The 25,894-nt window shown below is 38.9% G+C and overlaps 3 protein-coding genes across 8 annotated transcripts; 2 read left to right on the forward strand and 1 right to left on the reverse strand.

The window, feature by feature from the left end:
• The first annotated feature begins 763 nt into the window (after positions 1-763).
• On the forward strand, positions 764-4,494 carry LOC103450560 (large ribosomal subunit protein uL4). Its single transcript, XM_008389930.4, has 2 exons — positions 764-1,971; positions 4,105-4,494. The coding sequence occupies exons 1-2, from the start codon at positions 865-867 to the stop codon at positions 4,216-4,218; spliced, it is 1,221 nt and encodes a 406-aa protein (XP_008388152.1). The 5' UTR covers positions 764-864; the 3' UTR covers positions 4,219-4,494.
• Positions 4,495-5,601: 1,107 nt separating this feature from the next.
• LOC103450571 (uncharacterized) lies at positions 5,602-14,138 on the reverse strand. 6 transcript variants are annotated; one of them, XM_070815570.1, is made up of 16 exons: positions 13,824-14,132; positions 13,424-13,459; positions 13,042-13,169; positions 12,609-12,680; positions 12,441-12,554; positions 11,810-11,878; positions 11,640-11,708; positions 11,512-11,568; positions 11,030-11,092; positions 10,855-10,917; positions 10,400-10,564; positions 10,163-10,318; positions 8,588-8,656; positions 8,432-8,493; positions 8,251-8,336; positions 5,602-5,906 (listed from the first exon to the last, which is right to left on the reverse strand). In XM_070815570.1, exons 1-15 carry the CDS (start codon positions 13,993-13,995, stop codon positions 8,252-8,254), a joined length of 1,380 nt encoding a protein of 459 aa, XP_070671671.1. In that variant the 5' UTR covers positions 13,996-14,132; the 3' UTR covers positions 5,602-5,906; position 8,251. The 6 variants fall into 6 exon arrangements, with proteins under 6 accessions (XP_070671671.1, XP_070671672.1, XP_070671673.1 ...); XM_070815571.1 differs by lacking the exon at positions 13,424-13,459 and having other exon boundaries at positions 8,251-8,351; XM_070815572.1 differs by lacking the exon at positions 13,424-13,459 and having other exon boundaries at positions 8,251-8,351; positions 13,042-13,197; positions 13,824-14,095.
• A 4,380-nt stretch (positions 14,139-18,518) lies between these two features.
• On the forward strand, positions 18,519-19,887 carry LOC114822054 (uncharacterized). The gene is made up of 8 exons (XM_029096009.2): positions 18,519-18,573; positions 18,683-18,798; positions 18,881-18,931; positions 19,030-19,055; positions 19,166-19,241; positions 19,318-19,370; positions 19,557-19,668; positions 19,781-19,887. The coding sequence occupies exons 2-8, from the start codon at positions 18,691-18,693 to the stop codon at positions 19,787-19,789; spliced, it is 435 nt and encodes a 144-aa protein (XP_028951842.1). The 5' UTR covers positions 18,519-18,573; positions 18,683-18,690; the 3' UTR covers positions 19,790-19,887.
• Positions 19,888-25,894: the final 6,007 nt, after the last annotated feature.

The following is a 25,894-nucleotide window of genomic DNA, read 5'->3' on the forward strand; positions in this document are numbered from 1 at the left end:
CGCTTTCAATCCTTTAATAATATGTTTACTAAGGATGAATGGAATGGGTGAAAATAGAATTGCACGCTATTTAATGAATCAATACAAGAGTGGGATCCACCTCATTTTAGGAATCAAACCCATAAAATTGGCGAAGGTAATTCTATATATTATGGTGGTACTTGAAATCCGGGTATTTGTGACCATATAGAATCCAACTTATGTTCCAAGATGACCTCTTACAGTTCTCTTATATAAAATGACCTTACAACTTCACCACCTAGTTGATAGACACAACCATATTCGTCTTCTCCAAATCCACCAATTTCCTTTAGAGCCAGCTTCATCTCCAACTACACAATCCCATACCTAGTTGCTTGTAGAACATATTAACAAGAGTAACAGATAATGACACGTGGGGATTTATTTTAAACAAGTTCAATTTAGTAACCAAACTAGTTTTAATTTCGATTCAAGTGAACTAGTAAACAAGTTGTATAGAACCAACATCATTCATATTCCGATTCCAAATAATTTAGTAAATAGCTTTAATAGAAAAACAATTTTATTTCTTCTTTAATCAAATCCTCCTCAATACAATTCTTCTTCACCCCAATTTTATTTAATCTGATTATTAGTAAACGGGCAATAAATGTTTCATGACTTTTAAACTCTCTCATTGCTTCCGTGGGTTTGGGTCATTCATGTCATGGCAGCCCACTTAACGTTTTTTAAGCCCAAAAGCTAAGTAGAAACTGAAACCCTACTTCTACGTTTCCACTATAAAAAGTACAAATCAAACACAAAAACTTTAGCTCATCTTGCGGCCCTAAAATCGAACATACCCTCTCCCCCACTCTCCATTTTCTCAGAGTCCCATTCCAAATGGCCGCCGCCGCTGTGCGTCCCTTGGTCACCGTCCAGTCTCTGGACGGTGACATGGCCACCGACCAGAGCCATATCGTCTGCTTGCCTGATGTCATGAAGGCCTCCATCCGGCCCGACATCGTCACCTTCGTCCACTCCAACATCTCCAAGAACAGCCGCCAGCCCTACGCCGTGTCCAGAAAAGCCGGCCACCAGACCTCCGCCGAGTCCTGGGGAACCGGGCGAGCCGTCTCCCGTATCCCACGTGTTCCCGGAGGTGGGACTCACCGCGCTGGCCAAGGAGCCTTCGGAAACATGTGCCGTGGTGGCCGCATGTTCGCTCCTACCAAGATCTGGCGCCGCTGGCACCGGAGAGTCAACGTCAACCAGAAGCGCTACGCGGTCGTTTCGGCCATTGCCGCTTCGGCAGTCCCGTCTCTGGTTATGGCTCGCGGGCATAAAATAGAGACTGTTCCAGAATTGCCCCTGGTCGTTAACGACTCCATTGAGGGGGTTGAGAAGACCTCGGCGGCTCTGAAGGTGTTGAAGGAGATCGGGGCTTACGCCGATGCCGAGAAGGCAAAGGACAGCCATTCGATTCGACCTGGAAAGGGGAAGATGAGGAATCGGAGGTACATCAACCGTAAGGGGCCGTTGATTGTGTACGGAACTGAGGGGGCGAAGCTTGTGAAGGCATTTAGGAACATTCCTGGTGTCGATATTATCAATGTGGAGAGGCTTAGTCTGCTGAAGCTTGCTCCCGGTGGGCATTTGGGTCGGTTTGTGGTCTGGACCAAGTCGGCTTTCGAAAAGCTGGATTCGATTTATGGATCCTTCGATAAGGTTTCTGAGAAGAAGAAGGGGTATGTGTTGCCGAGGTCGAAGATGGTGAATGCTGATCTGGGTAGGATTATTAACTCGGACGAGGTCCAGAGCGTTGTGAGGCCGATTAAGAAGGATGCGAAGAGGGCTCCAATGAAGAAGAACCCACTAAAGAATCTGAATACTTTGTTGAAGTTGAATCCATATGCGAAGACTGCTAGGAGAATGGCTCTGTTGGCTGAGGCTGAGAGGGTTAAGGCTAAGAAGGAGAAGCTCGACAAGAAGAGGAAGCCCATTACCAAGGTAATCAAGTCTAACTTGTTATTTCTTTTGTTTTGCTTTGCTTTTTGTTTGATTGATTCTATAGATAAGTTTTATGATTGTTAAGATTATTTGGAAGCCCGTTTTTAATTCGTGTTTGATATATGTGAATCGAAACCTAGTTGTATCCTTAAGTCTTATATTTTATGGTTTCCATGATTCTACCCATTTTGTGAAAGTTGATGCGCATGTGTTCTGTGATTAATTGATAGGTCGTAGTAAGTTCAAGTTCACGAAATGCGTTCTTATGTTCAATTGATCTTGATTTCATGTCTGATGATCGGACCCGGTAGTTTCTGACATGACATGATTACTTGACATGAAAATAACAGGTTTCGGATCATCATGATAACTTATCGGGTCATTATCGGGTGACCCATTAAGAATCCATTAATATCGGGTTCTTAATGGGTATACATGCGGGTAATACGTGAGTAACTCATTTCAACCCGTTAAGAAAAAAATTATTTTGATAATTTTAAAGTTTAATTACTAAAGGATTTATTATAAAATATAATAACCATATTAATATATACAATATATTCTATATTAAATATATAGTTTTGTATTATTATTCTATATAAGTTTAAAAAAAAAGTTTTAGTCATTATTTATTTTTATTATGACTAGGATAAATCTTAACATGTTGTCCAAAATTAAAATAAACTAATATAGTATTTGTATAGGCAAGAACTAAGTAGACATACATACAAGTATGAAAAATGTGAAAGAATATATAAACACTCGTGATTCATCATTATTTCTCCACGAGTAGATAATGGTTACATTTACATTATCGTTTAGATTTTTAAAATCCTCCAAACCTTCATGAATAATGTTTTTTATTTGAGGGCAAAATTAATAAAATTAATAATAATTATTGTAGAAGTGTAAAAAAAAAAAAAATATACAATCACTCATAGTGACAAACTTTACAACTTTCATGAAGGGGTCAGCTTCGAAATGCAACACTATAATTCATAAACTTTAAATTTATATTTAACCGTCGATTGTCATTTACGCTTTATTCTTCTTACTGAATTTTATTTTTAAAATTTTCTTTTTTGAAAACATGATCATCTGACGGATGTAAGAAGATGAATGGTTCAGATCTTTGATATCATGTTTCAATATTTACGATTAACTGAAATATGAGTAGATGTCATATAGTTTGTAGAAACTTTATAAACAACAAGCAATATTTTCACTAACTGTAAAACTCTGAATATAATATCAACGATCCAAACCGTTCATCTTTCTGCATCCTCTGATAAATCAAGTTTTCAAAAAAAAACAATTTTGAAAAAAAACAATTAACAGTTAAATTTTGATCTATGATTTATATGATTATAGTGACGAATTTTGAAGTTAAGCTCTTTATGAAAGTTGTAAAACTTGTCATTACGAGCGTTTATATATTTTTTTCTATATTTTTTTACACTTCTACATTAATTAAAATATCATTAAAGACTTTAGGTAAGTGAAAATATATTTAAAAGAAAAATATGTTTTTATGTTTTGAATGTGACAATATAGTATGTATATACTTATATAGTATTATGTTTTTTATTTGATTATTTATTGGTTTAAAATATATTTTCCTTAATGGGTAATAGGTCGGGTCATATTACCTGTTAATTTTATCGGGTCGATTTCAGGTCGGGTCATTTTACCCGTTTATTTTAACGGGTGTTACACGACCCGTTAAGATATCGAGTATGACACGAAAACGACACGAACACAGAAAATACGACACGAATGCCAGGTCTACTAATGATTGTGAGGATTGGTAGTTTGTTTTTTGGTACGAGGAAATAGGTTGGTCATATTTTATTGGTGTTTGCTTTCTTCGAAACTTGATTATGTTTGTTGTCAAATGCTTCTTGTTGCTGCATTGTTCTGTAAGATTTCCATATTCATTTGTCAATCCCACTTCGTTCTAGAAATAATGTCATTACTGTTTCATAATAGAATTGCTCCTTCATTTTTGGTTAAAGCTTTTTGATCAGTTACGCATACTACGATTGCCTTTTTCTTTCTTATTCTTGTGCGGTCTCATGAGATTTGAGGATATCCGAAAATTTCCTTATGTGTTGTTTTTTTCTCTTTATACAGGAGGAAGCTACTGCCATTAAGGCCGCTGGTAAGGCATGGTACAAAACTATGATCTCAGACAGTGACTACACCGAGTTTGACAACTTTACAAAGTGGCTAGGGGTTGCTGAGTGATTTACCTCTGCGTTAAATTTACAAGGCCTTGTTTGCGTAGAATGTTTTGGGTTAGTGTTTACGTTGTGTCTTTTGTTCTCTTGAGTAAAAGAATGAGACATGGGAGGAAAAGTGGTGTATTAACAGAGAAAATGCTCGCGTTTTTCCTCCCGGATTGTGCCAATCGTAACTAGATTTATATTAGTTTGTCAATTTTGTTCTATGACAATGTTAGTAATTTTGGTCCGAAATGTAGGCGTATTTATGTTTTAATCTCAGTTATGCATTTGAATCCAATGGGTTGATGGGTTGTATTTTAGTTTATATCGTTTGTCCATTTGGTTGGTTCTTCGATATGATTTGCATCTTTCTGTGGGGGGATCTTTTGATTACATCTGTAAGGAATGCCACCGTTTTTTAGCATTTCTTTGAGCTGCCAATGGATTTGTTTGAAAGTGTTTTTGTTGGAAGTGCTTATGATCATTAGCATGTTTAATAGCAGGGCAATACTGTTTTTTTGTAGATAATCAGTTCTTTAAATTCATAAGTACTTTTAATTAATTACATTAACGTAAATTTTGCTACTTAATACTTTCAAATGTTTAATCTCACATTGAATTTGAGCATATGAATTAACTAATACAAGTTTTATAATAATATCTAATACGGATTAACATTGGAATTTTTTAATGATGACATAAACACAACCACATGGTGTATTAGTAACACCTTATGACAATGTAATCATTCTACAGTCGAATTGATCAATTTAATGCAACTGTTGGAAATACTGATGTTATTAAGATAATGATTAGTAAATATTATTATACTTAAAAATTTTAAAATCGATAAAACTAATATAATAACAACAATTACTTATCCTTAATCTATTGATCTTCACCCATGCTTGACTAGAACGAGATTTTAGGTTGAGACGTGTAAGTTTACTGTCCTTGAGAGTATATTTCGTCCCTTGAAGACAATGTCTCGGTGTAGCAAGTTATGATGCCCTACCCTCTAAGATACAACAACCTATAACCATTGTAGGCATACTCTTGCAATATTTGAATCGAGTGAACAACTTAATTCTTTCCTTTGACATAAAAGAGGTGAAAATCGAGTGAACAGCTCAATATTAAGATATCATAAAATATTGTTTTAACAATTTCATAATGACTGAATGTAAATGAGGAATGGTCATCGAGGGCCCAATTTCAGAGTTTTCGTTACCAAAATAGATGAAGTAATCCTACACATAGCAAATTAATTTCTTTTTAAGTGGTGAAGAGAATTTTCGTTACCAATTACCAAAAAATATAATGTTATACGGCCTTTGGGTTAAAGAAATGAAAAGAAAATCTAAGAACATAAATAAATAAAGGGTGCGCAGAAGAAGAAAAAACGTTTGTAAAAAAACATTCCCGTACTTTTCGGGTGTTGAGATTTAAACTTGCTGTTCATTCTCAACAAATTATCATAAAATCTCATAGATGACACAATAAATTAACCAAAAAACCTATCAAATAAAGGTTTATTACCTATCTGCAATGGAAAAATAATATGTATTCATAGAAAAGAGAAAAACTATGTATTCCATAAACCTCATTTGCTGTAATGATTTCTAATGTAGCATATCTGATTCTAGTGATGAAAGACACTCGACTTCAACGAAACTTTGATTTTGAGATAAACGGGAAACTTTCTACCATCTGCAGTAAGTGAAAGCCACTGTAAGAATAGGTTATGATCAAGTACCTCAAAAGTAAAACTCAAGCATCAAACATGCAAAATGGTCACTACAATCACAAAATTTCACATGTAACAGCGATCGATGTATAAGCTACTAACAGAATCAGCATCCCTTTGGATCAAAATTTCCAACTATGCTGACCTATATTTTGTAATTCAAAGGCAAAATCAAGTGAGGCTCCCTCAACAAGTAGATAAAAAGAAGGATACTGACGAAATCGCTACAAGCTTTGAATATATAATGAGGCAAACATGAGAAACGTTTACATCCGAAACAAAAAGCATCATGTTAATCTCCCAATCTTGCTGCATCGCAATTTTGAGTTAAAATTTACTGAATATGCACAAGAACTGCGCATACCTTACTTATTACGCATATTTCGTCTATCTTTAGTGAAAGGTACTAAAACAATGCCTATGAGGAACAATAAGAAACCGAAGCTGGTACACAAGTGACAATTCTGACGAAACCTTTTGGAATTTTAGCAAGGGAAATGATTACTGTTATTTTAAAAGTATGTATTGCCAAGTGGAATCTTATCACAGCTAGGCCCCCTTAACTCAAATAACGATTTCACCCTAAAGTATCGAAGCTGAAAGTTTACATCCACATACTCACACACACTAGCTGATTATACTCAGGAATTTTATTTAGCCATAGACAAAAACTCATAAATTAGGAGTTAAAATGATATACATAGACACGGTTTTACCAGAAAACAAAAGAAATATTCTTTGATTGAATATCTTGGGTGATAAGGCCAACAATGATTTATGGCACAGAATGTCGAGCGGTCAACCATCAACACTTGCCAAAAATGAGTGTAGTGGAGATGAGAATGCTTCGTTGGATGTGTGGGCACACGAGAAAGGACAGATTAAGAACATGGATATCCGAAGTAAAGTAGGAGCGGCCACAATTGTAGATAAGATGAGAGAAAATTGGTTAAGGTGGTTTGGACCTGTGAACAGAAGACCTACAGATGCTCCGTTTAGAAAATGCAATTATGAGACAGCTCATGGCAAAATGGTAGAGGGAGACCTAGGAAGACTTGGAAAGAGACTTTAAGAAAAGACATGGAGTACTTGGAGCTTATGGAAGACAGCGCAAAACCAAGCGCAGTCGCATTCTAGGATTCATATAGCCGACTGAACTTAGTGGGATAAGGCTTTGTTGTTGTTGTTGAATATCTTGGGCAAATAAGCTTTAGACCATAAAACCATAGCTATGCGACAAAAAATGACATCAAACCATTCTCTAAAAGATTTCAGAATTACTCGTGGATAAGTATGCTCATCTATATTTTGCAATCAAAACCAAACCAAACTTGAATATATAATGACGCAAACATGAGAAATGTTAACATCCGAAAAAAAGCATCGTGTTAATCTCCCAATATTTACTCCATCACAATTTTGAGTTAACATTTACTGAAGATGCACAAGAACTGCGCAGACCTTAGTTATTATGCATATTCCTTCTATCTATACTGGAAATGTAATAAAACAATGGCTATGAGGAACTATAAGAAACAGAATACAATTTCCCTTGAGCTGGTGTATCAGTGACAATTCCGACAAGACCTTTTGGAATTTTATCAAGGGAAATGATTATTGTTATTTTAAACATATGTATTGTCAACTGAAATCTTATCACAGCTAGATCCCCTGAACTCAAATATTGATTTCACCCCAAAGTACCAAGCTGCAAGTTTAGTAGACCCACGTGTGCATAAAAATTAGGCATTAAAATGATATACACGGCTTTACCAGTAAACAAAAGAAATATTCTTTGATTGAATATTGTTGATGCACAAAACCGGAGGTCTTGGAACAACGTAAACCCGACCATAAATCTGCAAGAAAGTAAATAACACAAGATGTATCGTGGTTCACCCAATGTTTGGGCTACGTCCACACTAATTATTGTATTTCTCTGAGAGGTGAGGGGAGTGAGGGAGAGAGCTTCTAAGGGTGAGAGAACTCTTCCCATGGCCTAAGAAAATGGCCTCCCCTAATTGTGAGGGTGAGGGGTCCTTTTATAGAATAAGGGCTCATCACTTATTACATATTTGCCCCTTCCTTTATTACATAATTACATTTAAGTCTCCCGAGTATTTATACGAGGTCTAAATACGGAGGCCCTAAATATGGTATAAACAAATATCTTGCGCAAATAAGCTTTATACCATAAAACCATAGCAATGCGACCAAGTATGACATCAAACCATTCTCAAATATTTCAGAACTACTTGTGGATAAGTATTCCTAGAAAAATGAGGTATTTAAAAAGCATCCAATTACCTCATGTACTTGCACGATGGGCACGCTTCAGCCTACGCCGTGTGTGGTTCGCATAGGAACTATGACTACGCTTTTTTGTCTTTTTTCTGCATAATTGAAACCTGATATCATAGTTGAATTGGAAAGAAGAAACCATATATTTGGTATTATTAAAACAAGATGATCTCTGGATAAAACTAACCCTAAAGTAGCCGAATACAACTTAAACAGAAATACTGCAGGCAGGGCAAGTAATGCAGTAGCCTACATTGGGAACAAGAAGAAGAAAAACTGTTAGGACAGCTACATATTGAAATTTGATATATTTCAGATAGCCGAATACAACTTGAGCACATACCGCAAACCATGCCAGTTCCATACTTGCAACAGGTTGCGTCAACTCATTATTTTTTAGAATTTCTTTGACCTGTGCCAGATAAATGCAAAATCCAAGTTACTGACAAAAAAAAAAAAAAAAAAAAAAAAAACGTTCAAGCTCATATGGGGTACTTGTAAGTACTGAGATTTCCACAACTCCTCGTGAATTTGGATTTCCTTTCCTATACAAATTTATGATTGCCCTTTCATTTTTTGCGGTTTTGCCCATAACAGAAAATTAGCAATTCTGATGTACCCTGCTTTCAAACAAATGAAAAGCCCATGAAATTTGGCCATCAACAAACAGTGTGTTTTAGCACGCAACAATGTGGAAGAAACCAAACAAACAAAGAAGTGCTGAGACTAATATTTGCCTGCTCATTTCCGCAGGTCACCGGAATTACTGTTATTTAAACCAGATCAATAAGTTTAAATTAAAAACACGCGATTACTAAAAGAAATAATATTGTATATCACGCAAGCATTCACTCCCTTTGATTTTTATGTTTGCTTATCTGTGCACTGTTCTACTCTGTTTTCTCTGTAATGAACAACAACAATAACAAAGCCTTTTCCCACTAAGTGGGGTCGGCTATATGAATCCTAGAACACCATTGCGCTCGGTTCTGTGTCACGTCTTCCGTTAATCTAAGTCTTTTCTTAGAATCTCTTCCAAAGTCCTTCTAGGTCTTCCTCTACCCCTTCGACCATGAACCTCTGTCCCGTAATCGCATCTTCTAATCGGAGCGTCAGTAGGCCTTCGTTTCACATGTCCAAACCACCATAACCGATTTTCTCTCTTCTTTCCTTCAATTTCGGCTACTCCTACTTTATCTCGGATATCCTCATTCCTAATCTTATCCTTTCTCATGTGCCAACACATCCAACGAAGCATTCTCTTATCCACTACACCCATTTTATGTACATGTTGATGCCTCACCGCCCAACATTCCGTGCCATAAAGCATTGCCAGCTTTATTGCCGTCCTATAAAATTTTCCCTGGAGCTTCATTGGCATACGATGGTCACACAACACGCCGGATGCACTCTTCCACTTCATCCATCCAGCTTGTATTCTATGGTTGAGGTCTCCATCCAACTCTCCGTACTTTTCCAAGATAGATCGTAGGTAGCGAAAGCGGTCGCTCTTTGGTACTTCCTGATCTCCAATCCTCACCCCTAACTCATTTGAGCCCCCATTTGCACTGAACTTGCACTCCATATACTTTGTCTTTGACCAACTTAGGTGAAGACCTTTAGATTCCAACACTTTCTTTGTAATGAACAGATAGACAAAAATTGGGATCCAAATAAGCCAAATCAGCTCCTTCTTCATCGTTTGACTCCTTTCAAAAAAATGCGTTCACCAAAGTTCTCACCTCCCAAGAATATATATTTTTTCCCTTAAGTTCTGTGAGCAGAGTCAAATAATGTCCAAATGCAACATTTTTCAAAAGTCCAAGAGGCATAGCATGTTCCACTCGTGCTTCGAAATTAATTGATTGAATTCGTCGGTACTAATGTTTTACATAAATATAAAGTATGAAATTCATACCTCATGATGCAAAAATGTTGTAGTGGTGATGACTTTTCTATATGCATTTAGTACTTTTTTGGTATACGGCTTCAAGGCAATATGTAATTTATCTAAATGTGGTTTAGTCACCATAGCAACCCGATCAATGTATGGCTCGGTATATTTCTTAGCTTCCTGCCACAACACAGAAATGCCATAAGAAAGAATTCCATCCACCAAATCCATATATTTAAAAAGTTCTCATGAGGGGCTTACCTGAATGTAAGGATCTGCCATATTTTGTGCCTTCAAAACAAGGGTTCCTATAGAACTCTTTGATGACCGATATACATCAACAATTTTTGCAGTGACTAATCGAATGTTTGGTTCAAGATAGGCTTTAAATTCCAGAGACTGTTTCTTCAACCTTGGGATCCAGTTCTTCAAATTAAAAGAGGAAGAATTAGAAAGGTTGCCAACTTGGTTCAATATCTCAAATAGAAAAGTTGACTGTACACTAATTGTTCAGAAAAGAGGAAGATGTCAAACACCAAAGCTGAGTCTAATAACTTCAAAATTTTAATTATTAGTAAGATACACTCTTGCTGCTTTATGCTCCTCTTCAGAACTCGAGTTTTGAAACTCAAAATGTGCCACTTAATATCATAAAACGCAACTTGTGTCCCACTTTGTATTTTGTATTATATGAAGAAGAGCTGGGGATAACGTACTGTTCTGATTCTTTCGACGATGATCTCAGTCCAACCCTCACCACGAGCTTTCATTTTTAAGGCCTGAGGACAAACAAATAAATGAATACTTGGCTATTCCAGTTTATTTACCTGGCAAGTGAACATCTTTATTGGAGAAGTGTAACAAATAAAGTTTGGAATATCACAGACACACCTTTTCAATTCCCAGATTGAAGGCTGGTCTTCCAAGCTCGTTCCAGTAAGTCACAATGTACGTCTGCACATAAATACTTTGTCATGAAATTAGACTGACATTGTTATCCAACTAATCTGCATGGCTTTACCTAAAAATAGTCTACATGAACTCCAAATGTATGTGGAAGCCATCCTCCATGGACCTGATCATGGGTCACAACAGGATTTTACTATTGGCAGTATGGTGAACTTAATTTTAATGTACTTGTAAATGGTAACAAGAACATGATACGCTTCACTGTTATTCAAGCTTAAAAGTTTGCATATGATTAATTATTAATAAGAGACATAACAGAATCCACCTTTAGGCAATTGATAAATTTACTAATTGACTGGTCTCACTAAAAGAGGTAAAGCCACAAGAATTAAACCTAAAGTGATAACAACAACGTTGCCAACAACAGCAGGCATTAGAAAATTATAGCATTACCATTTCCTTACCTCAGTCAAATCTTCAGATATTGAAGAAATCCCAAACTTCTCCTTCACTATTTCTTCCTGAGATATCAAAAAAATTAATACCATGTAGCAATTGATAGTTTCAGGTAGCAAATAAACGGACAACAAACCTCTGCAACTTGAAGATCATGTTCAGTTTTCTGAATTCCAGTCTTCTGTTCATCATTTACCTTTTGAAGCTGAAAAAGAATAGAAAGAGAGATTAAATTGGCAATTAAATTACACTAAAGTCCGCTTTCACAAAGAAATTTTGCACCCACGGAAAATTAAACTTGATTACAGATTGTCTACTTGTATGCACCATGTAGGACTTTGATCGCAGAACTCCACAAATGAAGGGATATCTGATCTACAACTCCACAGATATTTAAAAGCTTTCAGAACTAATCAAAACAATTCAAAATAACACCAAATCCTACGAGAAAACAACTTCTACATTTGATGTGTCAATAGCTGTTTATCAGTATACACTATGCCATATAGGACCTTGATCGCAGACTAGCATCACTTCAAATAAGATAGCTCTGAATTTTGGCTTAATTTATAAGATTATGGAGATGGTATTGACTACTGGCTACTCGTTAGTTTCCTTTGATTTGTATCAAAGGTTGGCAGTTAAGATTATCTGTTTGGCGCAATACAAACCTTTTTTTCAGCTATAACTAAAAACTGTAATATGGGCCAATAATTTCACCATATATGGACAAGCTAAATTAGATGTGATAATTGCACGAATAGTCCAATACTATCAGTAAATCTGATTCCATCAGAAGGGTGAATTTATAAGCACCAAACCATCTGTTTTCTAGAAAAGGAAAACAACAGTTACAGAATAAAAACAATATAACTACTCAATCAGAAACAGTAATATAGGCCTTCCAAGAAACAAGAAATAAGCACGGTTAGTTTACATTTTCTAATTTTATACTCAGTTCCTGAATTTTCTGCTCAGCTACACTTGCTTGGGCTTCCAGTTCATCTCTTTTCTTATTTTGCACAGCAATGTCCTCTCTAAGTCTTTTAACCTTTCATGAAGACAGCATGAAACTCATGTTAGGTATAGGTTTTGGAAAAATAACCTGCTTCTCAAGCCCACCAGCCTGCACATGTGGTTTATCTCCAAGCTCAACAACATCTAAAGGTTCACTTCCCTACCCAAAATACAAAGGAACAGATCAACCCTTATCTTTTCAAATGGGGTTGAGGCAGATTGTTTACATAGAGACATAATGGAGCTTCACAAAGTCTAATACATTTATACACTCCAGTTGTTGACTAAAAAGGATGAGTAAAACAGAAATGGACCCTCCAGTCAAGGCTGAATATTGTTAACAACGAAATACTTCTCAAAAACATATATTTCCACTAAGAAAAAAAATGTCTCAATCACTTTACATACCATGGGAACCAAACCGTGGCTTCATGATTTAACACCTCAATGAACTGAACTATACGGTATCAGAGAAATATTTTGCATTGAACTGAAAAACATTTTAAAAATAAAACCCTTACCTGGACAGACTCTATAGCACTTTGTAACAAAGCAATGCTATTTGATTTCTCTTGAATAACCTTCTCCATCAGTTTAATACTTTCATCCTTTTTTCTCAGCTCACAGTTTTTGTCATCAATGCTTGATTCTTCAACAACATGAGAATACCAACGTCACTAAAACAGACAAAATAGTGATGTAAAACATCAGCCAATCATGTATAATAACAAGGGGTCAAGTTACTGCACTTACTACATTATCAATCAATCGGGTTCTGTAGTCAGTCTTATTTTTTGTAAGAGACACTATCTCAGTCCAAAAGGGAAGGGAGTCTAAGACATACTATCCAGTGACACTAGAAATATAACGGAATGTATGCAGATGAGGCAATGTAGAACTCACTCGTACTAAAAACAATTTCTTCACCTCTTTCGGGCTCTGAAAAACCGAATGAAACTAACTGATCAATCTGCATTTTCGAATTGGTTTCCAGAAAACGAAAAACTGTACCTCTACCCATATGCTCAACAAATCGATTCACATTTTCAAATCCCAATTAGTCAAATAAAGTTTATTTTCCTACAATCCAAGTACAAATAAACAGAACATATGATCATTAATTACAAAAATAAAGGGAATTAAAACCATATTACAAACCCAATGCCATTTAAAATTCTAATGTATGGAATTGCAAATTTACTATACACTCAATGCCCATTCAATATTCATAATATATATATATATATATATATATATATATGATGATTGCAATGACAAAGCCTAAAACTTTGAAAATGGTCACCTAGAAGTGAAACTCTGGACTTGAGTTGCTGAAGTTGGAGTGCCAGAGACGAATCTGCAACCTCCTGAGCAGAATCAGAAGCGCCGTCGTCTGGAGGGGGTGGGTACGCCGTAATTCCGGTGAACGATAGGGCTAAGAATACGGAGAAGAGTAAAAGCTTAGAGGGCGCCATCCAAGAGTGCAGTGATCGCTGATGAAAGCGAAGGAAGAAAGAGACACTTTTCGAAGTGACCCTCAGAGTCGGAGTCAGAGGCGCTGAATAATTGAAAATTGTATACCAAGCACGTAGGCTAGTGTTCAATAGGTACAAAAGAGAGATTTGGAATATGTGATAGTAGATCACACCATATATAAATGGTGACGTACTTGTCTTAAAAAATTAACAATTTAAAATATAGAATATCCCACCACTTATATATAATGATACATAGTGCACTACTCATATCTTGGGCATAATTAAAAATTTCTCAAACACAAGAGTGCTAAACTATACTACGTGCGGCTTCTTGAAAGAGATGATGGAAGCATAATAAAGTGATAGGCGGAGTCAGATATTCGACCAGAAGCAATATAGTAGAAAAATATTATATTTTTTTTAACAAACGATATTATTTATACTAAGAGGAGGAGGTGGGCTTAATCTGCTAACAATAATGTGGTTCAAATTCGTCTTTGACGAGAATCGAATATAAGACTTCTTATTTATAAGTGAAGAGGAATACCACTATACTTGATGTTGGTGATTTTGGGAAAAATTATATCGGAAACAAGATATCAATATGTTCTTTTAGGATCAGACCAGAATTTCTAAAGAGGAGTTATATACTATAGGGTAAATTGCCAAAATGGTCCCTAAGATTTGCATAACTCATCACTTTGGTCCCTAAGATTCCAAATCGATAAAAGTGGTCCCTGAGATTGTCCACCATCCATCATTTTGGTCATTCCGTTAAAAACTCCGTTAAGTGTCCCGGAGCTTTTGGTCGGAAGTTTGGGAAATTTTCAAAGCTTTGTAACTCAATCGTTTCTTAACCAAATTCAACTCATAATATATCAAAATGAAGATAGAAAAGTGTAGAATAAGATTATACCTATTTCAAAGCCCAATGGTTGCCGGAGATTACCGGAAAATAGCCTCAAAGTTGACTGGTCCGAATGAAAACTTGAAAACTCACCGGAAACTGGGTAAACTTTAAACATTCATAACTTCTTCAATACGCAACGAAATCAAGTGATTCAAAAACGAAAATTATACTTCTCGACTAGATGAAGAGAATGGTATCTTTTTATACGGCTAACTCGTCGTGTTTTGGTCGGAAAAAGGCTCGAAAGTGGCTGTCATGGTCTCGAGTTAGTCACTTTCGAGCCATTTTCCGGCAAAACCACGACTAGTTAGTCACTTTTGAGCCACTTTCGAGCCATTTTTATTTTTGAATCACTTGATTTTGTTGAGTATTGAAGAAGTTATGAACGTTTAAATTTTACCCAGTTTCCAGCGAGTTTTCAAGTTTTCACTCGGACCAGTCAACTTTGAGGCTATTTTCCCGCAATCTTCGGCAACCATTGGGCTTCAAAATAGATATAATCTTATTCTACACTTTCCTATCTTCATTTTGATATATTATGGGTTGAATTTGGTTAAGAAACGATTGAGTTATGAAGCTTTGAAAATTGCCCAAACTTCCGGCCAAGAGCTTCAGGACACTTAACAGAGTTTTTAACGGAAAGACCAAAATGATGGATGGTGAACAATCTCAAGGACCACTTTTATTGATTTGGAATCTTAGAGACCAAATTTATGAGTTATGCAAATCTCAATGACCATTTTGGCGATTGACCCTATAGTATATGTTGATGCACAAAATCAGTGGGGACTTTGGTACAACAGAAAATGTTAAGTTTGTGACCTTCGCTAGATTGCTCCGGTCACTAGTGTGGATAAGTATGTAAATGGATAGAGACAGGGAAGCAAACACAAGATGTACGTGGTTCACCCCGATTGGCTATGTCCACGGAGTAGAGGAGTTCTTATTAATTGTGAAGGGTTTACACAAGTACATAGGTTCAAGCTCTCTTTTAGTGAGTACTAGTGAATGATTTAGTACAAATGACATTAGGAAATATTATGAGAGAATGATCTCTATTATAGAAGAGAGTTTCTAGTTTCATTCTGATATTGACACATGTCGTGCTGTGATTGGCCTCTGATGTCGGCACGTGTCGCGTTATGATTGGCCTCTGATGTTGACATGTGTCGCATTGTGATTGGCCTCCTGGTTGAAGGGAGACTCTTATGGGTCCTTGGCGGTATAATGTTGACCGATGCTTAGTAGTTTTGGGGTTGGTCAAGTATGGTACAAACAGTGCTCCCCTAAGTTCCCGAGTAAGGGAAGCTCCTCGGTTAGGGATTTGCAAGATCCAAGCCATTGAGTAATCACGAAACTTCTAAGTACCGAAGTGTGGTATCATTTTCACTTGTCTTATCTGTCTCATATGTAGATGTGGCATCTTCTCTGGAAGTACTTTTCCTCCATCCAGGGGTGGTATCTTTAACCAATGAAGATGCACAAGGTAATGTATTAATTTCACTTGAAACTTACTTGTAGTTTCGGGCTTGGTCAAGTGCAATACAAACCCTATAGTAGGAGTCCCCCAAGTCGCCGAGCTAGGAGATTTGCTGAATAAGGTGACATACAAGGTAAGCAATCAGACTTCAAAGCAAGCAACCTGGATCGGAGGTTCGACTTCGGCTTTCGGTTGATTGTTCTCATTCTCCTTGTGTCGTAAACAGCAACAAGGATAAGGAGAGGCAAATGGAGAAGAGATGATATGAGATACTTTTGCTTTTGAAGAAGTAACTTTCCACAGGCTTATTCTTGAACTGGACTGGAGGGTTTTCTGGTTTCCTCTAGAGTATAAGGCCGACTCAAGAATTTGAAGGTCAAAACAAGTCCATCAAATCTAGAGTACGTTCGACCCTGATGATATGGGATACTTTTGCTGTTAATAAAGTAGTGGATGCATTGGCACGTGTTCTATTACGCTTGTCTCCACATGCTTCCTTGTATCCTTCTTACTTGCCCTATCTGTTCCTCAGGCAGATGTGGTATCTTCTCTGGAAGCATAAGATGTTGAAGATGAGTACTCGAGAGCAATGCCAGGTAAGTAATCAGGCAAGGGGTTCCAGGCCGTCAGTTCCTGACTGGAAGCTTGATTTCAAGTGCTGACTGATTGCTCTATTTCTCCTTGTCTTGCAGGTAAGAACAAGGCCAAAGGAAAAGACAGAGAAAAAGCATGATATGGGATACTCTTGCTTTTAACCCTGATGATATGAGATACTCTTGCTCTGGTGTGGCTTGTTTGCAGAGGTATATCAGGGGAAAAGAAGCTGAGTATTTCGAGAGACTCTGCTGAGAATGCCCTTTCGGATGTGAAGAAAAGTTAAGCATTTTTTTTATTTGTAGGTTTGCCTAGCTGTGGAGGATGAAGGTCGACATATATAGGAATTATCCCAACAGCGAGTGGTAACGCTGTTCTTTTACCTTTCTCGGTCATAGCAATGTAGTGAGAGCTGCAAGATTCACGTGTTTTAATTTTGTCAGAGCACTTTGAAAAAGTGGTCTGTGGTATTTGGAAAGCTGATGTTGCGTGTGAAGATTGCAGACAAGCTTTATCCAAGGAAATCTAGCTCTCGAAGTTTGGAGAGTGGTGCCTCTTCGGTTTTCTAACAAGCAATCCTGTCGGGGATCTGGCTCTCGAGATTCGGAGAACGGTGCATCTTCGATTTTTGAGAAAGCAATTCTGTTGGGAGTCTGGCTCTCGAGATTCGGAGGGTGGTGCATTTTTTATTTTTGAGCAAGTAATCCTGTTGGGAGTCTGGCTTTCGAGCTTCAGAGAGCGGTGCCTCTTTGATTTTTGAGCAAGCAATCTTGTCGGGGATCTGGCTCTCGAGATTCAGAGAACGGTGCCTCTTCGATTTTTGAGAAAGCAATCATGTTGGGAGTACGACTCTTGAGATTCGAAGAGCAGTGTCTCTTCGATTTTTGAGAAAGTAATCCTGTTAGGAGTCTGGCTCTTGAGATTCGGGTCAATATCATGTTTGCTGAAGCTTTCAGGGCACTTAATGTAGCTAAACTAGGGCTGGAAAAAAATCCCAAAAATCCCAAACCAAACTAAAAAAATCCCGATCCCAAACCAAAAAAATCCCAAACCAAAATTCCCGAAATTTTCGGGATGTAATCCCAAACCAAACCGAAAGTTTGGGTATGGGATTCGGTATTGCATTTCATTTTTTCGGTATTCCCATACCGAACCGAAAAAAAAATATATATATATATATAATTTTTTAATTATAAGAGAATTATTTTAACCGTTGATTGTTTTGGATTTAATCTGTGCCGTTGATTTGTTTTTAGGTCAAATCACATTTCAGTTCCTCCGTTCATTTGTTTCGAAGTGCAGCCCCCTGACCCTTAGCCTCCGGCGCTCACCAACGTCGTCCCTCACCAGACTGTCGAATTCCGACCAGCCACCGGCCCACCACCACACCATACTCTCGTCTCTGACTCTCCAGCCTTCCTTCACCACACAACCACCACTCTCTCTCGCGATCTCTCTCTCTCACGGTCACAAAACTGCATTGATTCGAGGGTTCTCTCTCACGGACAGAACTGGGGATCTCTCTCACGGTCTCATTTTGAACCAGAATGGCCTATCTATGTCTATTTCAAGAACACAGTCCCCGAAACTGGTGAGCGGTGCTGCAATTCATTCTTGTTTTAGGTCAGCCTGATAATATCCATCTTGATCCCAGATTGTCTACGGTTGCCATGACTCTAATTCTTCCAATGTTGTTACAGGAGCCTTGATGTCTGCTATCGATGAGAAAAACAAGGACGATGATGGATTTCTTCGCGTGACCTACAGTGCAGATTGGAAAAAGGAAGGAGTAGTCTTTCGATCCGGTGATATACCAGTAAGAATTTCAGTGAATCAGACACATGTACTTCCTAGTCATTCAGTGGATATTCCCTGTTGTAATTTGAGCCTTCTTGCAGAGGATTAAAGAGTTAGACGATAGGAATGCTTTAAAACGCTCATTTGATGAGGTAAGAATTTAAGCTGAATTAAGTAAGTTTACGCCCCACACTTTCAGTGGATACACTCTGTTCTAATTTGAGCCTCTATGCACGTGATCGCGGAGAAGCTTGGAATTTTCAATGATTTTACAAAGTTAGTTGCCCAGTCCCTCCCTTGCGCTTTAGTTCTCCTCTCTTGATTGGTATTTGCTACAGTGGAATGGGATTGCTGATTTATCATCAATGTTTTTGACAAATGTTCAGGGGTACTTTGGAGGTGCTGGAACGACGTATTTCAGATGCTAAGAAAATGAGGCAGTGGTATCCGTCTCATGTACCGGTGAGAATTTCACTGCACATCAGTTATGCTTATTAAGACAGGGCTATACCATGTTCTAATACGAGCATTCCTGCAGGTGATTGTGGAGAAGGATGGAAGCAGTGGCCTTCCTGAACTTGATGCAAAGAAGTTAGTTTCCGGTTCCTTTTTGCCTTGGTTATCATGATTTGTATTGCCCCCGTTTTCGTGCATGCTCTTGGTATTTCATATGTTAACGAAATCGAATGAAAAAAGAAGGGAGATATATAAGAGTTGGTCTTATAAGAAGGGGTTCTCATGTAGTTTTATTGTGTCTCCTGTGTTTTTTGACTGCAGATACCAAGTCCACGTGATGTCACTCTTGAGGAGTTTGTTGGGTATCTTCAGACAAAGGTTGCATCTAAAGATCCTTTGTTTGTCTATTTCAAGAACACTGAACATCCCAATGGTGAGGAGAGCTTCAACTCATTTTTGTTTTATGCCACTTGATAATATCCATCTTGTGCCCAAATTAGTGGTGGATTTAATACCTCTCAGTAATTCCTCCAATGTTGTTACAGGAACCTTGATGTCTGCGATTGATGAGAAAAACAAGGATGAAGACGGATTTCTTCGCATGACCTACTGTGGAACAAGAGAGAGGCTGGACGCATTGAAGATCTCTGGGTCAGTGGTCTGATGTGCATTGTCCTATCCCACATTTTGTTAAACCCCTGAGATTATCATGGTACCACTACCAAGTGCCATTGTTGTGCATTGTCCTTCATCATTGTGCTCTCATTTGTTTGTTGTGATATTTTAATTGTATTTGTAAATGCAAGCATGTCTGAGATTGTTGGTGCCGATATTGTTTACTACTAAATGTCAATCCATTTCTTCTGCGTGGAATGCTTATCCAGTTCATCAATTGGACCAATATTAGCTTTTTTTGTCCAAAAGCCCAAAAGCCCAAAATTATTTCGGGATTCCCGATTTGTCCCGAAATCCCGAAACTATTTCGGGATTCCCGAAAATTGGGATTCCCGAAAATTTGGTTTGGGATCGGTATTGAAATTGGGATTCCCGAAAATTTCGGTATGGGAATCGGGACAAGGGTTTCGGTATGGGATCCCATACCGAACCACCCCTAAGCTAAACTGTGGGTGAATGTGTCAATGTCAGAATGAAACTAGAAACTCTCTTATATAAATAGAGATCATTCTCTCACAATATTTCCTAATATTATTTGTACTAAATCATTCACTAGTACTCACTAAAGGAGAGCTTGAACCTATGTACTTTGACACGTGTTGACATCAGAAGCCAATCATAGCGCGACACATGTCAACATCAGAAGCCAATCATAACACGACACGTGTCAATGTCAGAATGAAACTAGAAACTCTTTTCTATAAATAGAGATCATTCTTTCACAATATTTCCTAAAGTTATTTGTACTAAATCATTCACTTGTACTTACTAAAGGAGAGCTTGAATCAATGTACTTTGTGTAAACCCTTCACAATTAATGAGAACTCCTCTACTCCGTGGACGTAGCCAATCTAGGTGAACCACGTACATCTTGTGTTTGCTTATTTGTCCTTATCCATTTACATACTTATCCACACTAGTGACCGGAGCAATCTAGCGAAGGTCACAAACTTAACACTTTCTGTTGTACCAAAGTCATCGCTGATTTTGTGCATCAACATTTGGTGCCGTCTGTGGGAACGACACTTATTCCCACTCTCTTCAGCTTTGTTAAGCTGGTTTCCACCATTTGTACACTCTCTTTTGACCAGGCATCCCTCTCCAACATGGGGAGCGAAGGAAACCACAGCACGCAGAATGACACCCCTCTTGCACTTGGTGCGAGGCAACGAAAGAATGAAGGAAAGAAGGTTGCTCTTCAAGCTAAAGTCGATGAGCTAAAAGCTCAAAACAACAAGATAGCAATAAAGAATGAGGTTCTCCAGGATCAGTATGAGAAGCTCTTTGAGACGCTCCACGAAACTAGGTGTACTCAAACACGCGAGCTCGTTACCCTTGTGGACATCAACCATCATCTGGGTGCCCCCCAACACGAAAGGTCGCCTTCTTTCGACATGGGTATCCCTGATGAGGAGCGAGCTAATCATCAAAACATTGATCAACATGAGACTTTTCTCAACCCAGCTGCTTCAACCCGAAGTAGGAGAAGTGGAGGAAGACACCTCCTTACAGAAGGAATGGAAGGATCAAAAGCCGTTTTTCGCGACTGTCGAGATTTCCTAAAGCAACATCTAGGCAATCCCATCTATGTAAGCTCGAAGATCAATGACCCAAGGGTCTCTGAAAGACTCGGTCCCCTCCCATGTACCAGGCTGGCTACCAATTTGGGGAAGGGACAACAAGTCTTAGAGAAACACGAAGGTATAGGGAACTCAGAGATGTTCCGACAGACATACCTTGGAAGTCAGTATAGCGAGTCCAGGGAAAAATCACATGCTCTTGATCAAACTTTCATACTTCCAAGAGGATATGGAGATTTACGAAAGAAAGCTCCAGTGGTACATGACTCCACTCAGAACCTTCTTGTCCTACAACTTCTTTAGGAAGTAAACAAATTGAAGGCCGAACGACAAGCTGAGATACCTGATTAGAACCAACCTAGGCCTGGCCCTCTTACAAGGAGGATCCTCGACACCTTCCTTCAAGTGAAGACAAAATAAAAGCTTGGTTTACAACTCTATACTGGAAGGGAGGACCCAATTGAACACTTTAACCTCTTTGAGTCCACGATGGCATATCGAATGCACACCGACGAAGAGCGATGTCTTCTCTTCCCTTTCACCCTTTCTGGTGAAGCTCTAAACTGGTATTGCTGTCTTCCACCTGAGACAGTAGACTCATTTGAGGAACTGAGGAAACTGTTTGTCTCTCAACACATCTTCCAGACCGATCATTCGCATTCTGTAAATGACTTGTACATTATTCGCCAGAAGCCGGACGAGTCAGTATGAGAATATGCCGGTCGTTTCAGCCATGAGTATTCTCGCTGCGCTGAGGCAGATGACAAGACTGCCCTCAAGGCCTTCACGGCAGGCCTACGTAATTGTTTCTTCAAGTATATGATCAATGCCAACATTTGGAAGACTTACTTTGAGGTGATGGCACATGATTACAACCATGCCTCCACCGAGGCAAGGACATATTAAGGGAAACCCCTCCACAACCCCCCCTTATCAGCAAGTAGAGAGTGGAAGCCAGATCTAACCAAATCAGAAGACCTCGACCTTCCAAACAGCAACGGTGCATTCCTCTGCCTTACTTAATACTTTGCCAAGTTAACAAACATATCAATCTCAGGGTAAAAGGAAAGATTTCCATCCTCACCAGTTTCATTTTAGTAAAAGGAGTAAGGGACACTACCGTGATAACCAAGGGTACCGCCATGATAATCCCCGACTATAGGCAGTCAACATAGTGGGTCAAACACGTGTCAGGATACCCTCTATCCCGAGGTATGAGGCATACACACCTTTGAACACCACATACGTGGCCATTTACCCCAGCATAGCACACCTGATACTGAAGCCAAAGCCGAGGCACTCGGATTACAAGCCCATGAAGAACACAGGCACGTTTTGCTGTTACCACGAGCATAACGGCTATGACGGCGAGAAGTGTATCACCCTTCATGATCATATTGAAGCTTTAGCACGTGAAGGAAAAATTGATCAATTCCTCTTTCACCCTCAAAGGGGTAACTATAACCAATGCTACGTGAATGTGATATATTCCATAAGTGGTGGCACACCCATATCTAAATCTTCTAACAGGACCATGAAAAATAGTGAATGAGCTTTAAGGTCTGGCCACCAAGTGTTTCACGTGGAAGACATTAGGGGAGGTAAGTATCAAAAGCCTAGCTGGGATCCAATATGTTTCTACCCTGAGGAAGAAAGAGGTATCATCTACCTTCATAAGGACCCACTGATTGTGGAAGCTCACATAGCCAACTTTGAAGTACGACAAATACTGGTAGACACGGAGGTTTTGTTCAATATCATGTTTGCTGAAGCTTTCAGGGCACTTAATGTAGCTGAACACTTGCTCGATCGCTCGATTTCCCCTCTGATAAGCTTCTCCAGTGATATCGTGCAACCTTTGGGGAGCATACAGTTACCTTTCACCATTGGTACATACCCTTACATAGCTACCATTACCACTAACTTCCTAGTGGTTGATTGCCCAATGGTATACAATGTCATCTTCAAACGCACAGGCATCAATGATCTCAAAGCCATGGTATCCACACGTATGTTGTTGATGAAATTTCCAACCCCCTATGGCAATGGTTACATCAGAGGAGATCAACTTAGTGCACGATCATGTTACAACACTTCGGTCAAGTAACAGCACCTGCTTGTGCCTAAGGAAACCTTTTCTATACATGACCAAGTCATAAAGACTAGCCCAGACGAAGCCAACTTGGATCTTCACGGTGGCAATAGTTAACCCGACGATCCTCGAGATGACTCTTTCACCCAGCAAGCATAACCCGCTGAAGAGTTGGAGAATGTCTCTATCTCAAAAGATTATTCGGATCACATGGTGAAGATTGGCACCACCTTGTCACCACCCATTCGGTTGGCATTGATCTCTTTTTTGCAAGAGAACACTGAGGTCTTCACCTGGTCATATGAGGACATGCCAGGCATCTTTCCTGATATCATCTGTCATCGCTTAAGTATTGACCCCAAGACCAAGCCAGTGAGACAGAAGTGAAGATCTTATGACGCTGAAGGGTACAAGGTAATGAAGGCAGAAGTTGAAAAACTCAAAGGCATAGGCTTCGTCCGTGAAGTCAATAATCCAACGTGGGTAGCAAATGTTGTCTTTGTTAAGAAGAATCCGAACAAGGAAAGTCTCCTGCTCCAAAAGGTCTTATGGAGAATGTGTGTTGATTACACCAACCTAAACAAAGGATGCTCGAAGGATAGCTTTCCTCTTCCTCTCATAGACAGACTTATAGACTCTACAGCAGGTTGTGAACTTTTGAGCTTCATGGTTGCTTACTCAGGATACAACCAAATCTTTATGAACCCTCCGGACCAAGAACACACAGCCTTCACTACTGACAGGGAACAATATTGCTATATAGTCATACGCTTCGGCCTAAAGAATGCAGAAGCAACTTATCAGAGACTGGTCAATTCAATGTTCGCCGAACAGATTGGGAAGAGCATGGAAGTTTACGTTGATGATATGCTAGTCAAGAGCAAACATGCTGACCAACACATCACCAACCTATCTGAAACTTTCACCATTCTGAAGAGTTATTGAATGAGGTTGAACCCCAACAAATGTGCCTTCGGCATAGGCTCTGGCAAATTCTTAGGCTTCATGATAAGCCAACGAGGCATTGAGGCTAATCCCGAGAAGATCAAAGCAATCATCGACATGAAGGAACCGGTAACTTCAAAAGACATCCAAAGCCTTACTGGCAAAGTGGCAGCCTTAACTAGGTTCATCTCTAAGGCCATAGACAGATGTGCTCATTTCTTCAAAGCATTTAAGGGAAGTAAGAAGTACATTACATGGACTGATGAATGTACTGAGGCATTCAAGAACCTCAAAGACTACATGAGTAAAGCCCATCTGCTCTCCAAACCTGAGGTTGGTGACACTCTCATTATCTATCTGTCGGTATCGGCTTCAGCAGTAAGTTCCGTTCTCATTCGAAAGGATGGTAATGTCGAATGGCATGTCTACTAGGCTAGCAAGGCCTTACAAAATGCGGAGACACGATGCTCCAACATTAAGAAATTGGCTCTAGCATTGGTCATGTCTGCTCGAAAACCTCACCCTTGTTTACCAATCATCCTCTTCGACAAATACTCCAAAGTCCTGACACTTCCGGATGAATGATCAAATGGGCGATAACATTGGGTGAGTTTGACATCTCCTACCAACCAAAGCCAGCTAAGAAGGGCCAAGCAGTGGCAGACTTCATCGCCGATTTCACATATCCTGTTGACATTGTTTCTACAGCTAAAAAAGTGGTTTCATTACCCTCGGAAGCTCAGAAAATAGAACCAATAACCCCAGCATGGAGTCTATATGTTGATGGCTCATCCAACCAACAGGGTTGTGAAGCAGGACTAGTCCTTACGACCCCGAACAAAGTGGTGATGTAGTATGCTCTTCGTTTCAAATTCAAGGCGTCGAACAATAAGGCCGAATACGAAGCCCTCCTAGCAGGCTTACGTTTGGCCAAACACCTTGGGGTTAAACGAATTGCTATCTTCAGTGACTCCCAATTGGTGGTTAACCAGGTCACCAACAACTTTGACGCTAATGATAACTCCATGGCAGCATATCTGGCACAAACACAATTGTTGCTCAAGCATTTCCACTACCAGATCACCCAAATTCCTCGAGCGGTAAACAGTTATGCAGATGCTTTTGTTTGCCTCGCCTTAGCGGTGGAAGACAAGATTGGGAGAAAAAGTCAGGTCAAATTGTTGGCAGCACCAAGTACCATGGCTGCTGAAGTGTGCAACTTACAACACGGGGATTGTTGGATTACCCCGATTTATAGATTCCTTGCTCATGGCACCATTCTAAATGACAAAGTCCAAGCTAAGCAGATTCGATACAAGGCTACCCGTTACTTGATCATTAATGACCAACTCTACAAGTGGGGTTTT

This window comes from Malus domestica, chromosome 16 (genome assembly GCF_042453785.1).
Source record: "Malus domestica chromosome 16, GDT2T_hap1".
NCBI classification, from domain to species: domain Eukaryota; kingdom Viridiplantae; phylum Streptophyta; class Magnoliopsida; order Rosales; family Rosaceae; genus Malus; species Malus domestica.

Excerpts from the sequence above, each read along its gene's own strand:
- LOC103450571 (XM_070815570.1), bottom strand. The coding sequence starts at position 13,995 with ATGGCGCCCTCTAAGCTTTTACTCTTCTCCGTATTCTTAGCCCTATCG. Across the intron at positions 13,460-13,823 it reads GTCCAGAGTTTCACTTCTAG|AGCCCGAAAGAGGTGAAGAA; the intron begins GTGACCATTTTC and ends TCGGTTTTTCAG. Across the intron at positions 11,093-11,511 it reads TATCTGAAGATTTGACTGAG|ACGTACATTGTGACTTACTG; the intron begins GTAAGGAAATGG and ends ATTTATGTGCAG.
- LOC114822054 (XM_029096009.2), top strand. The coding sequence starts at position 18,691 with ATGTCTGCTATCGATGAGAAAAACAAGGACGATGATGGATTTCTTCGC. Across the intron at positions 19,056-19,165 it reads ATTTTCAATGATTTTACAAA|GGGTACTTTGGAGGTGCTGG; the intron begins GTTAGTTGCCCA and ends ACAAATGTTCAG. Across the intron at positions 19,242-19,317 it reads GGTATCCGTCTCATGTACCG|GTGATTGTGGAGAAGGATGG; the intron begins GTGAGAATTTCA and ends GCATTCCTGCAG.
- LOC103450560 (XM_008389930.4), top strand. The coding sequence starts at position 865 with ATGGCCGCCGCCGCTGTGCGTCCCTTGGTCACCGTCCAGTCTCTGGAC. Across the intron at positions 1,972-4,104 it reads AGAGGAAGCCCATTACCAAG|GAGGAAGCTACTGCCATTAA; the intron begins GTAATCAAGTCT and ends CTCTTTATACAG.